This window comes from Pteropus alecto, unplaced genomic scaffold (assembly GCF_000325575.1).
Source record: "Pteropus alecto unplaced genomic scaffold, ASM32557v1 scaffold40, whole genome shotgun sequence".
In the NCBI taxonomy this organism is placed as follows: domain Eukaryota; kingdom Metazoa; phylum Chordata; class Mammalia; order Chiroptera; family Pteropodidae; genus Pteropus; species Pteropus alecto.
The window spans coordinates 1,130,227-1,148,542 of NW_006431919.1; the positions used below are offsets into that span (position 1 = coordinate 1,130,227).

General features: G+C 46.1%; 1 protein-coding gene across 5 annotated transcripts in view; it reads left to right on the forward strand.

Moving 5' to 3' along the window:
- ABLIM3 (actin binding LIM protein family member 3) overlaps nucleotides 1-18,316 on the forward strand; it is a 99,551-nt gene continuing 81,235 nt past the window's right edge. For all 5 annotated transcript variants that reach the window (XM_025043004.1, XM_025043002.1, XM_025043003.1 and 2 more), the window contains exon 1: nucleotides 1-80. In XM_025043004.1, coding sequence (XP_024898772.1) covers nucleotides 68-80 — 13 coding nt within the window. In that variant the 5' untranslated portion in view covers nucleotides 1-67. The remainder of the gene's footprint in view (nucleotides 81-18,316) is intronic.

Consider the following 18,316-nt stretch of genomic DNA (forward strand, 5'->3'; position numbering starts at 1 on the left):
ATCGGAAGATTTTAAAAGCGACCGGGGCTTCCGTATTGAATGAAAGACCCAGTGCAAAGGCATCATCATGAACACGAGCAGTAAGTGGGTCCTCCTCTCCTTTGCCATGGGAACAGGGTGGAGGCGGAGGTGCAGAAGCCTGCTCTGGGGCTGCCTGAAAGGAGGAAGGAAGCCTGTCATCTGGGTGGACACACGGCCCCCAGGCTCCTTCTTGGTCCTTTCTGTGCTTCCCGGCAGAGGAATACGGGTCTAGCTTTTCATGATAATTTTGCTAATGTTTTATCGGCAGTGCCGCTTGCCTCTGCAGGGAAAGCTTTCTGCCTCCTTCTAGCTATGCCTGGGAAGGCCTCGGAAGCAGTAGTGTGGCCATTGTCTGACTGTGGGGGCTCTGAGGAGAACTCCTTGCGCACAGCTGGAAAGCCATGGAAGGCTCCACTTGTTCTGGAGCTGCGAGGAGCAGGGAGGCTGGCCCTCAGTGGGCGGACGTGTGTGGGCAGGCAGTGGGAAGGGACCCAGCAGTTTGATAAACAAATCATCACGAAGCCACCTTTGGGTCTGGAAATTGTAAAATAACCCTCTCCTCGAGTGCCTGCAACCCCATGGACCCCGAGCTAATTTCTCCACAGCGCTATAGGCTGTTTAGCCATCCCCAGAAGGAGAGAAAACAGACAAGCCCTTTGGCCAGGTCCCTTAACATGTCAGAGGCAACAACTGCTTTGCAGAGCTGGGACCAGACATTTTGCTACTGGGCTGGGCCCCAGCTGTTGAGAAATGCAGTCAGAATACAAGGAGGCCCAGTCCATTTGTTTGCAATGTAGTTAGTCCCTTTGACCATGGGCACCTGCTGGGGCAAGTGGCCTGAGCACACCCTGAAGGGGAGCTCTGGGTCAAGTCATCCCTCCCACTTCCTCGTTAGCTGAGCTTGTCTGGGTCATTCCAGCAGCAGGTGAGGTTGTTGAACTGGGGGACCCCGAGGAATATTCACTTCCTTGGGTCTATGACTTTCCCATCAGTCTCGTCTCTGGATCCCAGATTGCTCCTCTGTAAAATGAGAGGGGTTGAATTCGAGACCCTTCTAATCTAAGAATCGACAAGTTGCTTCTAAAAAAGCTAGAGCTGAGCAGCAAGGCCAGAAAAATCAGTCCCTTCCGAGGCTATGTCCAGACCAAACCCACTACTTCCTCACCTTCTTTCCATTTCAAGGCTTTTGGCATGGAAGAAAGGGAAACAGCGAAAGCTACTGAGATGGAAATGAAATATATTTATTTACTATATATTTGTATGACTCATCTCTCTGCTGCCTTCCTTTGTGTATTACATAGCTATGCTAGGCAAGCGAGCGAGGCTGGACTCCCTCTGCCTCTTACAGCCAAAGAATTTGTCTCTTGATTTTGCCAGTCTGGAACAGTGCTTTGGCTTCTCACCAGGCTCGGGGAAAGAGCAAAATTCTTAGTGGGCCACATGTTTGCATCTGGTGCTTTCAGACAAATAAAGATGTGAACAGCCTGTCACGTCTCACTATCTCTAGGAAAAATTGTGTTTATTGGAGTCTTTTCCCACTAAATGACGGAAGAGAAAGATAACCCATCTATTTTCAAGAAACTAAGATATTAAGTAACCAACAACCGACCCTGCCCTTTTCTCTCTCTAGAATCATAAGGAACTCTCGTCCTATTAGCAACACTGAGTATTCTTGAAAGACAGAAACAAGAGATTTTACTTTTTTTTTTTAAGAAATAATGACCAGTAGAGCTGAGTACTGTAGAAGATAAGGACCGACAAAAATGTCATTCCAGCCCATACATAGGGAGAGTGTTTTGTTTTCCAGGAGTGGTGGAAAATAGAGTAGAACGACTTGGGCAGCCTTGGAGGTCACTGAGGTCCCCACAGAAGAAGTGCTTCTCTAAAGGGCCACTTGGGGGGTCACTGTGGAGAGACTCACTCGGGGGTTGGGGGCTGGGCTCCATCATCACGGAGGCTCCTCCCAACCCTGAGATTGTGAACATGGAGAAAGAAATCAGACCACATGGGAGTGAAGGAATGACAGGGTCACCAGGGCGTGGGGACAGGGTGTTGGCAGGATATCCCTGGGGTGACCTGATCTAAGCGAAAATGCTCTCCTCTTCCTCTTAACATAACCCTCATGCCTGAAATTTAACCTGAGAAATTCTTACTCAGTTTTTCTCTTACCTCCACCTACTGGGTCCTCATGCTCTGCCAGCCACTGTGCTAAGCATTTCACCTGCACGATCTCCCCACAGTCTCACGCCCAGCCTGTGAGATGGGCGTTATTATTCTAGTTTTATAGGTGAAAACTTCTGGCTAATGTTCACTAACTTTTTCAAGCCATGGAGTTAGTTGTTGGACTATGAAAGGCATTTGTATGCATACCATTTCGACAGTGCATGCCGCTCCTAATCCATGGTTCAAATGTCACCACGGAAGTGAGGGCAAAGCATGAGCTTATAATTAAGTTCCTAATCACTTCATGAGGAGAAAGGGAGCGAAGGGCTTCCAACTTAGGGCAGCGCGTAAGAGGTGACAGAGCTCGGGGCCTGGAACCAGGTGGTTCCAGGTTCCGGTCCTCCTTTGTTCACTGTGGTCTTCAGCATGGTTATCTCATCTGCAGAATGGCAGTGGTGGGACCTCCCTCGGCGTGGAATGGAGATACGTGATTAACATTGTTGTGTAAAATACGGAGTGTGGTACGTAGGACATAGCTGGCATCACATCAGTGATGGTGGTCAGACTGTCATCGTCACTGCAGTGGTAGCCGTGACTTGTCATTGTTGACTTTATGACATTAGCAAGCAGGTCACTCTACCTCTCTGACATCATACCTTCATCATAAATTTAGAGGAATCCCAGAAGTGTGATTTTGAGGATTAAATAGGATTAGGAGAAAATGCTTTGCAAACATACGTAAATTGTTTTTATTAATAAGAAACACGTCTCAGATGGCAAAAACGAGGGAGTGCTCAGTCAGCAATGCCTCAGTGTGCATTTCAGTTTCATCAGAATTCTTTCTTCTGATGAAATTTAGCTGAGCTTCAGAACACCACAAAGCAGGAATTTGAGAGAAAGGGGTAATTTAGGAGAAGATGGAGTAGGGTGGTGGTTCAGACCTGGCAGAGTGTAACAGGTGGGGCCTGGCCCTTGGAGCCAATCGGGAGGGGAAGGAGAGCTCCCCGTAGAGAGAGCAAGACACCAAAGGCATGAGCAGGACTCCCAGGGCTCAGGAGCCCTGGGCTCACACCGAGCCGGCCTGCTCCTGTGGGCGAAGAGCTTCAGGGCAAAGGAAGGGGAAACAGTGATCATCTCTAGCTCGGCCTCTGTGGGGGTGGGCCGCCAGCCAGCCTTTCCTTCCCCCTGCCCACACCCAACTTAATTCCAAGAATCCGCCATTAGTCTCGTGACCTACTGAGGCAGGCCCCTAACTGGTCTCCCTTCATCCGCTCCAACCCCCACCATTCTCCCCCATCCACCCTCTGCATCATGCTCGGCTTAAAACGCAGATCCCGTTGCTCTTAAGATGTGAGAAGAGACCCCTCAGTGGGGCCTGCAGTGTCCCATGTGGCCTGGCCCAGTCTCGCTCACGCCCATTTCATCCACACTGCACCATTCTTCACGTTCCCATCACATTCGCTCCTCCCATGCCCTCTAAGGGCCCGCTCCTGCCAACTCTGCACGCGCTCTTACTCCCTCCTGGAGAGCTCTCTCCCTCCAGCACCAGACCCTCTGCGTACCACTCCCCTTCACCCAGACTGCCGCTGCAGAAGCCCTCTCCGCCCCCCAGTCCAGCTGACATCCCCTGCCGTAGGCTCTCCATGCTCCCTGGCCTGGTTCCTTCACAGCCTCGTCACTGTCATCACACTCATCCATGTGATCACGGGCTATTTTCCTGAACCCATAAAAGCAAGGAAGGAGCTGACCCCAGACCCTTTGCTCTCACACAATCCCCAGAGCCACGAGGACGCCACTGTCTAATGTGCATATTCTTAGGCAACAATAAATGTTTGGTTGTTCCCTATCAGAGTCTCCCATTGCCATATTGGCCCCAGCATTTCCCAAGCCTCTAGGTCCAAAGCCAGGGGGAGACTGTGTTGACCCGAGCATGCCAGAGGCCCTGAGCACTCGAGTCAATTCTGTGTCCCATAAATGCTGTGCCCTCACTTGGGTTGCAACTCCCAGAGTTCCTGAGAGCTGTGGCTTTCCTTGACACCAAACCCAGCGCCAGCTCATCCCTGAGGCTGGGAGCATCACGCATATGATGTGCAGTGGTACCAAAAGCCTTATTTTGTTGGCTTCCTCCTGCCCTTGGGCCCCTTCCTTGGTGTCTATCCTGCACTGGCAAGCCAACAAGTTTTGTTTAAGACAGCATCGAGGGGTCATGCAACTCCCACAAAGGTGTCATGGGATAAGCAACACCATCCTGGAGCAGTAAGGACCTGAGCTTTGGGGTATGGATTCCTGAGTTTAATTGCAAGATCTACGATGTACTCTCTCTAGGATCTTGGACAGGACAGATTACGTCTCCGAGCCTGAATTTTGTCATGTATAAATGTGAGCAGTAATGCCAGCATGCAGGGCTGTTGTGAGGATTAAGCGAAATAACATGAGAAAGTCCTGGGCACTGGGTCTCAGGGAATGGAATTGAACCTGAAGTTAAGTTGACCGCTGAGTAGAGCAAAGTTCTGGAATGACGATATCATAGGAGCCAAACCATCTGGTTGAAAATGAGCCAGTTTTGCTGGTATTGTAGCCAGCACGGTTTCTGTATGTAGGAAAGCCACAGCTTTCAGGAAGCCTTCAGGAAGATTATTAACCTAGTGCTGTCTGTGGCATGGGTCAAAATGGGCAAGACAGGAAGTTAGGGTCCTAGGGGAGAGACAATTACCCTAGTTCAGGAAAAGTCTCAGGGCCACGATTTTGAAGGCTGTAAGAATAGAAATAAGGGGAAAGATCCTTTAGAAAAGAAAGTCTGCACAGCCTAGCACCTGATTGAATTATAGAATGAAGGAGAAGGGGAGTCTATCAGTTAGGGTCCTGGCAGGGAACAGATGGGAAATTTGAGGGGAGTGAAATAGAAAGAGTCTTTGCAAGTGTGCAAGAAAGGTGTAGAGAAACAAACAAGGAGAAGCCAGGATGGGCCAGCACTGGAAGGCCCATGACCACTCTTACCACAACTGCCCTCAGGCCTGACGGGCCAAAAATTAAAAAGTAAAAGTACATAACCCAGAGACCCAGTAAGCTGTAGGGTAAGGACTGCCTGCTAGGAGCTGTGGCCCCTGGCTCCAGAAAGGCAGCCAGCCCATGGCAACACCCCAAGGAAGAAACCCTGGCCTCTCTCTACTCCCTCCCTTGGATTTCTTAGGGTGCCACCCATTGGCCCCATCTAGCCAAGAGCCAGAGAGCAAGGAAAAGAGTTGGTGGTCCATCGTGGTCAGCCTCCCGGGGACACTGCAAGGTAGAGAAGGGGAGCAGAGTGATCTGGAGAGGCAGAGAGTTCAGCTCTGAAGATACCCAGCTCAAGGAGCATGACGACCTTCCTCTGCTAACGCCATCGTCCAGGTCAGGAACTCTAAGAATTCCTTGAAAAAAGGTTCCATTACAAACAAAAGCACAGTAAGATTCTAAATTTGCAAAGAAATTCTAAATTTGTAAAACGGATAAAGTAGATTGTATACTTTATAAGGACAGAGATTTTTTTAAAACGGTGCTTCCCAAATGAATGAAGCAGTTGTTGACAAATGATTACTTGAGGCTAACGAGGGGTAGAGGAATAATGTAAGGAACAATTTAAAAACCATATATCAATCTGATGAATATAACACATCTCTGAAAATCGCAATGTGATTTCAAGAGCACTTGTATTATGTAAAGGAAGTGATATCAGTTCTAAACGCCAGCTTTCCTATCTGGCAAAAGCTTTATCTTGCTGAGATAACATCTGCTGTGGTGAGCGGTCAACAACTGGCCGATACCCATTGTACAAGATACCATTGTACAAGAACAGAAAACAACCAGAAGTATGTAAGCACCTTTTACTTTTTGGGTATTTCGCCAGTTAAATTGTTCTCCCGTAGTTCCTAAGGGCACAGAAAGAAACTAAATAGCTGGATTCAAATTCCAGCCCTGCCCTTTACGTGCTATGTGTCCTTGGGCAAGTCACTTCCCTTTTTGGTACCTGAGCTCCTCATCTCAAATGATAATCACAGGGAGCATGACAGTAATGCCTCTGTCATAGAGTTGTTATAAAGGATAAGTAAGTTTGCAGTTGTGAATTGCTTAAAAACAGTGCCTAGCATAGAGCAAATATCTATATATCACTAGTAGAAATAGTGTATATGAGTTTGCTAGAACTGCCATAACAAAGTATGGCAAACTGGGTGGCTTAAACAACAGAAATGTATTGTCTCACAGTTCTGGAAGCTGAAAGTCCAAAAACAAGGTTTGGGCAGGATTGGTACTCTCTAAGGGCCATGAAGAAACGATCTCTTGCAGGCCTCTCTCCTTGGTCCACGGGAGACTGAGCTCACCCCAGGGTGCCAGAGGCCCTGAGCACTCGAGTCAATTCTGTGTCCCATAAATGCTGTGCCCCTCACTTGGGTTGCAACTCCCAGAGTTCCTGAGAGCTGTGGCTTTCCTTGGCACCAAACCCAGCGCCAGCTCATCCCTGAGGTTGGGGGTATCACGCATACGACGTGCAGTGGTACCCAGAGCCATCCTCCCTCATTACATCGGCTCCCTCTTGCCCTCAGGTCCCCTTCTTGGTCTTCTCCCACTGTCTCTTCATGTCACCTTCCCTCTATGTGTGTCTGTATCCAAATTTCCCCTTTTGATAAGGACGCCTGTCATATTGGATTAGGGCCCATCCTCATAGACCTTGTTTTAACTTGTTTACTTCTGCAAAGACCCTATTTTCAAATTCTGGGGTACTGGGGGTTAGGACTCCAACCTAAATTAGAGGGGTGGAACACGATTAAATTCATAACATAGCGTTTGTCAAGTAAATGCCGCCCCTCCTCAAGGAGAAGACCTCCGCGTGGACTGGCTTCCTCTAAATACCAGCTACTCCCCAGGGCTAGTGCAGGGTGCCGATAGTCGATTATTAAACACTCATGTCACAAAGGTTATCTGCCTAGTCTTGATGTTTAAACCCTAATTTCACCACCTCTGACCAGCGGAGATGGAGCCTCTCCTTGAGAACCTAAAAGGAAGAGTTCATACATAGGAGGTCCCCACGCGGGAGAACCGCAGTGGCTTAGTAGTCCACAGTCGGTCTGCCTGCAGAAAACACTCCCCACCTGACCCCCACTTACGTACGACTGTCACATATCAATAGCGTAACGGAATTTACAGTCATGGTATTGGTTTTCAATCTGCTCAGTTTCCGGGAATGTCCAACGTGGGGAATAAGAATTGGATTGCTCATTTGTTCATTCACTCAACAAATATTTACTGGCCAAAAACTCTGCACTGGGCCTGATGCTGGGCACACAGCAGTAAATATAATGGACATGGCCTTTGCCTTTGTGGATCAAATGGGCCTGGCAAAACGGGCAAGCTGGTGGGCAACATGATAGGACATGTTTTATCTGCCCTACACCAGATTTTCAATGAATTCGAATTATTTGCCACTTGGGAAATTGGGAGATGAAAATTGGGATGTATAGCTTCTCTTAAAAAAACTACTGGAAGATCTTGCATCCCTGGCCCTATTCTCCCGTGTGACAAGTCAGGATTGCCTGCTTTCAGTGGGGCAAGTACTGGTCTCCAGTGTGCCATAGTGGCCACAACTTCCTATTAAGTTGCACAAAAACAGCTTAATATTTTTATGTTACCTTGCTACTGTAAGCTTTAAATATTTAAACCCCTGTCTAGCAGATGATCAATATAACATCAAACATGGAGAAGTATATCAAACACAGAGATGCGGAAACTGTAGCATATCTGTTAATTATTTTGACAGAAAGTCCTGTCTGGAGTTAGCAATTGATTAACACTGCCATGCTATTAAAGTCTTCTTGAAGAGAGCAAAACTCTACCACGTGTCCTTTTTTCTCCAGCTGAGCCATTCCCAGCAGGGAGATATCTATCCTGGTGGATACAGTTGGGCAAACAATGGCCCACTCCCATCTCCTAGAGGTCAGCTTTGCTTCCAGGGGAAAGTGAGTGGGCAAGGGGAGGCACAGACCAAAGAAAGGAAATTCTGGATAACTAGGCATCTTTTCCAGACCAAAGGAAGGTACCCTGGGAAGCTGAACTGTTCCAGAGATTGTTGTGGCATATGGGACATGCCTGATGCAGTAGAGGACATCAAGTCCTGTGGTCCTCAGCTTCTTTGGCAGCAGGGACTGATTCTCCTATGAGAATCGAATGCCTGATGATCTGAGGCAGAGCTGAGGCGGTGATGCTAGTGCTGGGGAGCGGCTGCAAATACAGATGAAGCTTTACTTGCTTGCCTGCCGCTCACCTCCTGCTGTGCGGCTGGTTCCTAACAGGCCACGGACTGGTACCAATCCATGACCTGGAGGTTGGGGACCGCTGATCTAGTCAAGAGCATGTGTCCTATAAAAGTAAGGTCAGTTTATATACCCACCCAGCTTAGGAGCGATTACTGAAAGACTACACATTGAACCCATGTGGCTACTCAAGACCTCTCCTGCTTGAGAAAGAAAGGTGAAAACATGGATAATGCCAACATCATCTTCTTCATTCCTCTGAAAGAATTCAGAGTAGCCAATACTTCGTAGAAAGCAAACCACAGAGCCTGACACATAGTAGTTGCTCAAAATATATTTGATGAATTAATTTATTCATGAAGAACTCGCTCTCTTTTTCTTTACAATAAAGACCTCTCTACTAAGCTCTAGGTTCATCTCTCTGACTATCTGCTAAGTTGCCCATCCATATATTCCAAGGTATTTAAATTCAACCTGAAATTTAATAAATTTATTCCCTTTAGAGAGAATAAGGGGAAAAAACTGCTTCAACTTTATGGTTTTAGCTGATCGCTAGAACCTCCATCTACCCAGTCGCCTAAGTTAGTAATGGACCGTATCCTAGTCTACCTTTCCCTTTCATTCCTCCATGTCCAGTCTGGTGAGTCGTATCTCCCATGCATGACTTGAACTCTTCCTCTCCTCAACTGCCACGACTTCCCAATGTCTGTGACACCAGGCATGGCAGCCATTGGAGTAAAAGGCTGGGGGAGGGATGGGTTGATCTCAAGTTCAGTAGGTAGCAACAGAGCCATGTGGGATCCCGGACGATGTGACTCCAGGTTGCACGGACAGGAAGAGGTCATAGCAACACTCTGCAGAACCCTGATTAAGCTGTGTCTGAAGCATTTTGTTCAGAGTGGACAGTGATCATGTGGAGCATGCTCAGGGAAGAGCGACCAGAATGGTGGAAGGACTTGAATATGCCAGAGAAAGAGAACTGAAGAAGCAGTAGGGAGAGGCCAGAGCCGGCTCCACACGTTGGTTTTGAGTTCGCCTGAGAGTATAGGTGATCCCTAGACAATTCACATGATGCTATTAGATTGTGACCTGCAACCCAGAAGTCTCTAGCCTGTTTTCTAAGTGTATCGCCAAGCAGACAAGGGGTCCAGACAGGCTCCACTTGCCACCCCCTTGCTCCCAGTGCTGTGGTTACTACTGTGTGCTCCTGCAGCAGCCCCGCCCCCTCTCCTGGCAGAATTCAGAATTCCACGCTCTACCGCCTGTGTCATTTCCAAAGCTGCTTCTTCGCATCTGCTTAATTTTGTGCAAAGCACAGGTCTTTCTCCATGGGCTGTTATCTCTTGCCCTCACCAGCAGGGCCAATGAAACGACTACGCTGCAATAGTCGAATGACACAGTTGATCTATTTTAAGCACCTGAAGCACCCTCCACGAAGTGCCAATCTTCCCACAGCAGGCTGCTCTCAGCGTGCAGGAGCAGGGGCAGCCGGAGGCCTGTTCCCTGCTTTTTGAAATCTGGGGAAACAGCCCAGGGATCCAGACCCTGCTCATCCAAGGACAGTCTAAGGCAACCACAAAATTAGATATTTTCACAGTTAGCATATGTTGTTCTGGAAGAAAAATTGTGTGTGATGCCAGGGTGATATGGTGCAGGAACCTCAAGTGACCATGAATCCCACTTTCAAAGGGCAGAGACAGAGCCTGGGCCTATTACATGAAGGGAGAAGGGACGTAGGAGGAAGTATTTTAGGAACAAAGAGAAGCCCAGCCCCCATCCGAGATGCCTTAGCCTCAGATCAATTTTTTTCTCTTCCTCCTAATCAAGAGACATTCTTTTCTAGCTATAGTCTGAGTATAAATGTTTTACATATATCATTTTTTAATCCTCGCAACAATCCTACCTGGGCCTTGCCGGCATTCTGTATCTAAGGAAGGTCCCCATGTTATGTTGGCTCATACCATCCTTCACAGAACTTGCCACAGTGGGTAACTGTTTTACCCAGTAGCTTGTTTTCGTCACTTCTGTCTCTTATCCTCTTTGACTATAAGTTACATTATAGCTCTGTGACATGCTTGTCTGTTTTGTTCACCGCCGAGTCCTCCAAACACATTACAGCACTTATAGCAGAGTGATGACGGCTCATAACAACGGTGCTAAGCTCTTCACAGACATAACCTCACGTAACCCTCACAAAAGTCCTAGGAGGTAGACACTAATATTACCTTCATTTTCCAAAAAGAGGGAACAGAAGCTCAGAGAAGAGGTTGTTGGCCCCATATCTCACATTTAAGAAGTAATGATGCCTGGAATGAATATGTGAATGGATGAATTTAATGAGGAATATTTATATCCCCATTTTGCATAAAAGGGAAATGAGGTTCGAAGGTAGTTACCCGGCCACAGTACATCAGCTGGGAAGTGGTGGAGCAGGTGTTCGAAACCATGTGGATTTGACTGTGAGGTTTCCTGTCGCTCCTCCTGCTTCCTCCTTTTCATACTTTCCCTATTTCAATGTAATGAAGGTCGTGAGGGGCGGGGAGAAGTGTGGATTGGAGTGGCTGGTCTCACAGTCTCCTGTCGGATATTCCAGCACTGTTCTCCCACTCGCTGGGGCAATGACACAAATCCCTGTGCTGTGTATGACGACATGCCAGGCGCTGTGAGATCAAAGATGCACGGAACAGGGAGCGTGACCTCAGACTGCCTCCTTCCATCGTCACCGAGGGGAGGACACAAGTATGTGTGACTGAAATACTGGGGAAAACATCATGGGTATTCAGAGGGAAAGGAAGAGTAAAGAGGAAGACTGGCCACATTCCTTTGGAAGGCCTGGGGGAATACTATGTGGAGAAGACCTTGAAAAGTGAATAATCTTTTGTTAGGTAAAGTAAAAGGGAAGGAAAGGGCATTCCAGATGGGCTTAGTCACTCATTCTTCCAGGCAAGCATTCCACAAACCCTTGTTGCACAACTTCTGCATCCTGGGCTCTTGGCTCTGGTGGAGGGCAAAATAAACAGACGAGTGTTTGGGGAAATGTCAGGAAGTCCAGCTTGTCTACACTCTCTAGAGTATGAGTAGGTGGACAGTGAGGAAATAAGGCTGGGGAGTTGTTGAGGATCAGATCTTTGAGAGTTTTAAATGCCAGGCTAGAGAGTATTTGTTACAGGCTATGGCCAGTGAGGAGCCATGAGAGGTTTTAAGCTGAGCAGTGACCCGACCAGAGCTGTGCATTATTTAGGACGGTCTCCCGGGCAACACATACCTGTCGGACTGGAGAGCCCGGAGGCAGCGAGAGGCAGGTTAAGTGCAGCAGTGCAGGTGTGAGTGGAAGAGATGGGAAGGCGTCGTGCAGAGCGGGAGGCGGTGGTTCTGTAACCTGCTGTGCACTAAGGTCAGCATTACTATTCTCAGGCCCACAGGCGGGCCTGTTATCCGATTCCGATTTCTGGGATTGTGCGAACTGATACTTAGAAAACTAGGTTACTAACCAAATCGAGATGCCTAGATAGAGAAGCACTAGAGCTGTGGAGTCAGACTGTTGGGTTTGAATTCCAGCTTGGCCACTTACTAGCTATGCAGCCTTCAATGACTTGATTTACCCCCAAAGCTTCAGTTTCCTCTCAAGATGGGAATATTAGGGGAGCCCTGAGTGAGGGAATGAACATAGATCCCTGGCACATGGAAAACACACAGTAATGATTAGTAGTAGTAAAATAATGAAATATATCAGAATGTCTTGGGAAAACCCCCTTTAAAGATACAAATTAATCAACACATGGTATTGTTAGGATACACCCGCCTCTCGATCATTCCACTGGGAGAGGGGAACAGAGGTATGTGTTGATAACTCAGGACTTTTGTTTGTTTAACATTTAAGGAGTGCTTATTATATGTCCGACTCCATTCTAAACTCGCCATGAATCACCTCTTTTGACCCCAGGCGTGTGTCAGAGGTGAATTTAATGTCGTGGAGGGCATTTCTGAGTAGGGAACTGTCATACTAGACCAGGGTTGGCTTTTCTGGCAAAGGGCCAGGTAGTAAATATCTTGAGCTGTCTAGGCCATACAGTCTCCGTAGCGTGAAAGCGGCCCTAGACATGTGTCATCAACTGCATGAGACTACAGTCCAGTCAGAATTTATTTACACAAATAAAGGTGGAAAGTGATTTGGCCCATGGGCCCAAGGTGGCTGATACCACTACTAGATGACCTCTAAGAACTCTTCCAACTTTGACATTTCAGTCCAAAACAGTGACAGGAAAATGCCTAATTCTTCTTGTTTAGTTCATCTTTGTAACTACAAGGGGAGTTCGCCTCAAATATGATAGAGAAGATGCACTAGAAAGATAGACACAAGAAGGACTGTACAAAGCTGTCTGTTCTCTGTGTTGCCTTCACAGTCAGCACACCCCATAAGTCACACCCTGGTGTTATATGACTCTTCTCAAGAGGCCACTGAATGCCCTGCTGCTCAGGCTGCCCTGGGTTCTTTCAGTAGACAGCTCTTGGGCTGCAGAGAATTATACCTGGGCCAAAGACTCTACCAGTTGGGAAAATACAGACATCCCAGGCCTCAATGTCCAGAGCAAAGTCTCTTGCTTTGCTCACCATTCACATTTCCTACTCGAAGCCCACATTCTCTTTTTATGAAATACAGTAGCCATATTGTCTGTCCAGCATGTTTTATCACCCCTCCTGATTCTTTGAAAGAACTTCACCCCTCAATTCCATGTGGTACTAATGGGCTGTCAACTGTGGTGTCCTGTGCCTCTCCTAGGACGGCACGTGACCTCGACTAGCCAATGAGAATTTCCTATCTACCTTAGTCACGGAGATTTGTTCATCAGTGGACATTAGACCCAAGAGAGGATGTGAGGGCGATCTAGCTGTGACATCTGTCACCCCACTGATCACCAGGATTGATTTGGCTGATCTGGCTGGCTAGGCGGGGTGTCCCCTTCCTCCCTTACCATTCCAAGTGCATCCCTCCCGAAGCTGCGTGCTCAGTCAAAGAGGACAACCTTCCCCGATAGAGGAGAGGACTGTTTTTCGGTCAAGGATATATGAGTAGCTGCGCCCCACTGCTAGCTCTCAAGACCTAAGAGAGGCCACCCAGAGTATTTCCTGAAATTGGATAGGGAGATACTAGAATTCAATTGAGGTTGCCCAGCTGAGGAGATGAGGGTTGGGGAATAATAGTGATGTGTGAGAAGAAGCTGTCTGACAGTAGAGAAAGTCATAGCTCCAACCATATAGTAAAGCCCCTGCATCCAGCCAGACCTGAAGCACCCTACCACACCACACCCCCAGACCTCTCAGTCACAAGGACCAAAAAAATTCCCTTTTTGCTTAAACTAGTTTCAACTGGATTATAACTAAGGCACTTATTTTTAACCATTCTTCCATTGGCAATTACCTCCTATTATCAACCCCATTTATCAAAATCCTAGCCATCTTTAGGCTAAAAGGCTCCTCCATTCCAGCTTCCTCTCATTCACTCTCACAGTGATTTTATTCCTTCTTCTGAAGTCTCTGGCCCTTGGTTTAAAACAGATTTATGGTTACAGGTCATTTGCTGTAAGTCAGCATGGTTTTTCATGTGCATTTCCTAGCACTCTTCGTAGTTTATAAGCTCCTTGAGGACAGGAGCCATGTGTCAGTGGGGTATAGTGTATTTGCTCCCCAACTGCAAGCCACAGACCACTGGGCAGCCAAGGAATTATTGCTGGAGCTTACAAATCCACACATGCACCAAACTTCAAATTGAATTTGAAAAAATTCAATATCATGAAAAGCTACCATAACTATTACTTAAATGTAATACTAATACAGAGAGGTTACAAATATTTCTGACAGCCAGAAAGAGTCCTCCAATGATCTCAGCACAGCTCCATCGATGTATATATAGGTAAAAACTTTTGAGCTTTACTTTTAAGATTTGTGCATTTGACTCTATGTACGTTATGCTACAATAAAAAGTAAAAATAAAGGAGTCCTCATACTTGACAAGCCTGTCCACCACTAGTCAATACACAAAAATTAATATGATGGATCATAGACCTAAATAAACTAAAGCGAAAACTACACAGCTTCTAGAAGAAAATACAGGAGACTATCTTATGACCTTGAGGGAGGCAATAACTTCTTAGTACACTTAGAACACTTCAAGCAGCAAAAATGGGCAAGTAATTCTATCAGACACTTCACAAAAGAACATATACAAATGGTCAATAAGCACATAAAAGTGTTCAACGTCATTAGTCATCAGGGAAGTACAAATTCAAACTACCTCTTTATATCTACCAAAATGGCTAAAATTCCTCATACACTGTTGTGGGAATATAAAATGACATAACTTTGGAAAACTGTGAGTTTCATAAAAACTTAATATACACCTACCTATGATCCAGCTCTACTTCTAGGTACTTACCCATGAGAGATGAAAACATATATCTGCAAAAAGATTTGTGCAGGAATGTTCCTGGCAGCTTAATTCTTAATATCCCAAAGCTATAAACAACCCAGGTGTTCATCTACAGACAAATGGATAAACAAATTGTGGTATATTCACACAATGGAATACTACTCAGCAAAAAAAAAAACCAACTGTTGATACTTGCCACAGAGTAAATGAATCTCAAAAGCATGCTGAGTGAAAGAAGCCAGACATAAGAGAGCACATCCTGTGTGATTCCATTGTATGAAGCTCAAGAACAAGCAAAATTAATCTACGTGTATAAAAATCATAGCTAGAGTTTGCCTCTGGTTGCGGGGAGGAGTGATGGATTGCAAAAGGTGGCAGCAAATTATCTGTAGTGATGGGAATGTACCCTATCTTGATTGAGATGTTGTTTACATGAGTATATATTTGTCAAAACTCAAGTCTATATATTTCATTGTTTGTAAATCATATGTATAATTATATGTGTGTGTGTGTGTGTGTGTGTGTGTACATATATATATATATATGAGAGAGAGAGAGAGACTAAAAGATTCCTAGGCTTAGAAACAGAACTGACTCCAAATCTCAGCTCTCCTATTAACTCTGTGACATCTGCTAGTGTCTTCCTCATTGATTCAGTGGGCCCATCCTATCAGCCTTACTTACCCCAAAGGGCTTTTTCAACTATAGTAACACCTAGGAAAGTGTTTGGTATTTTTCAAGCATTGTACATTTCAAGAGCCTCCTCTCCAACTTATATAGTTCAGGTCTCTCCCCAGTCCTGATGTTCCAGCTACACTGGCCTCCTTTAACTCACCGTGCACTTTACAGCCTCAGGGCCCTTGCACATACTGCTTCTCCACCTGCATTGTTCTTGCTACTAGGCTTCCATGGCTGGCTTCCTCACCTCTGCAATTTCAGCCGAAATGTTTTACTTTCAGATTGCCTGTCCCCACCCTTTAGTCCATTCCTTCATTCCACTTGTCACGGTTTGTAAATATCTAATTACTTACTCACTGTGTATCTTTCCCACAGAATTGTAAATACCCCAAAGAGAGGAAACATGCTTATTTTTTTTACCAGTGTATCCCCAGCACATAGAAATTACCCAGCAAATATTGCCGAATAAATAACTGCACCAATGACCATGAGCTTTAGTGCATGGACTTTGTTATCTGTTTGTGCTGACTTGGTACTTTCCTCTTGGAGCCGGGTCTTCTCTAGGGTTCAGTGGGTGCCAGAAAAGTGACACCAGGATAATGCTAGTAGTGTGCTCACTCAGGAAAAACTTTTTGTGTCAAGGGACTCAGGGAAACCTTAGGGTATCTTGTCGTCAGGAAGGCTGGTACACCTTCTACGTATAGCTATGCTTCGCGGTCCCTCTGCTGGGCTGTAACCTGGGAGTTCTGTATCTATCTACAGGTTGAAAAGAATCTGAAGCACAAACAGGCTAACTGTCTAAGATGCAGGAGTTGTCCTCCATCTCTAGGGTCTTCCACATCCCATGCCCAGCGCAAGGCCCAAGAGCAAGTAGAATGAATGCCTGTGTCCATATCCATCTTCATAATGGCACTTTTCAGACCTCTGGCCTATCATGTGGGCTTTTAGCCCTAATCCCCTTCCTCTCTCTCCTTCTAATAATCAAACCACCTTCTTTTGGGTGTTTTCTGGATCTGAATGCCATTGCCCTCACTGAGGCCATTTCTCTCCTTGGAGTTAGGCCCAGACCAAGCAGCTGCTCCTGAGCCCAGGGCACCCAGTCATCACCCACAACTAATCTGCCTGCAGGAACTCTCTGAAACCTTCTGTTTTACAACTGGAATGTGTTGACTGACCCGGATTATTTTGGCTTCTGTGACGTCTGTCTTTGGGGAAACGCTCTTTGCCAGTAGCAAAGTCCACTTGAGGGTGTGAACTTAGGGAAGCTCTAGTGAAAATGTTAAGGGGCTTTGAAACAGAGAAGATGTGTACCCCTTCTCCCGCCTACTTCTTCCACAGCCAAAATTCTGCTTTCTCTCTGCCTTGCTGTCTCCCTCGAAATTGTATGCTTTCAACAGATAATGTCAATAAGCCCCTTATGTGAGTGGGATTTGGGGCTTCTCTGTTTCTCATCTGAGAATCTGTACTGTGCCAATGAGTTTGGGCCTCTGGCCACATGTTAATTATTGTACCAGGGTTCCCGGAGTTGAATGGGGACAGAATGCTTCTTTGGCTAGAAGAGAGGTATTCTGGTAGGATTTTTTTTTTTTTTTGAAGTATTAATCTAGTTTAGAGAGGCTGAGAGAGTGAAAATGCTTGTATGCTTCACTGATGTTTGTTCCTTCATGTCTAAGCTCCACACTTCACTGGGGTTTAGGAATCAAATGTTAATGATAATCTCTTGGGATTTCTTGAAGTTATATTGGCAATCATCATTTTTTGCTGACATTAGTGCCAGGAAATAAAAACAATATTTTAGGATGCAGAATGGAAGGAAGTCTAGTGGGGTGTGTGTGTGTGTGTGCGCGCGTACACAAGTGTAGGAAAAAAGCCCATTGAACTAGGTATCAGAAGGCATGTGTTGGAGTCTGGGCACATCTCTTCAGTTCTTTAAGCCTCAGTTTTTTCATGTATAAAACAGGAAGAATGATCCTCATCTGACTAATGTTCAATAACGATCAAATAAGGCAATGAATGGGAAATCCTTTCAGTTAACCTGTTTTGCTAATTATTAAGTAAATGCCTTCCCATCTTGGCTATTCTTTAAAAGAGAAGACAGCATATATTTGAATTGGTTTCTTGTCGTTATTTTGTTTGCTGGCCGTGTTTCTCCTAATCATTAAAATTTAATACAGTTCTGCACAGAAATTGAGCACAAGGCAAATACAGCTTTATTTGGGTTATAGGTAAATGGGGCAAGGTAGAAAGAGTCAGTTCATTGTGAGTCTAGTGTCCTTATGTACAACTGTCCTAATTTCAAATATTTCATCCCGTAGGCCATGCATCCAACCATGCCTTTCAGTATCTCATTCAGAAAGCATGGTCTCTATAATTAAATAATGATAAAAAAAAGAGATGCGGGACAGTGACCACAGGATAGAGGCTTTGCTCTTTTGTGTCTAGAAAGGCAGTGAGCAGCCCAGACCAAAAAGAAAGAAACCTTTCATCTTGCCCAGCAGAGCAGGTGACCCGTTTTGGCCGACAGGCCCAGAATTTCACCCTTCAGCTCCTTTTACAATTCCCAGGTGAATAGTGCCCATCACCAGGATCCACTCGGATGAAGTTTGGGGAGAGCATCCTGCATACCACTTGGTAGCTCCAACTCCCCTCGCTCAGTGCCCTGACACTCGTCAGCTGCTCCTTAGACAGTTTCTGCCAGTGATTAACCCCACAAAGGCAGGGGCATGAGCAGTCAGGACTTCTTCCT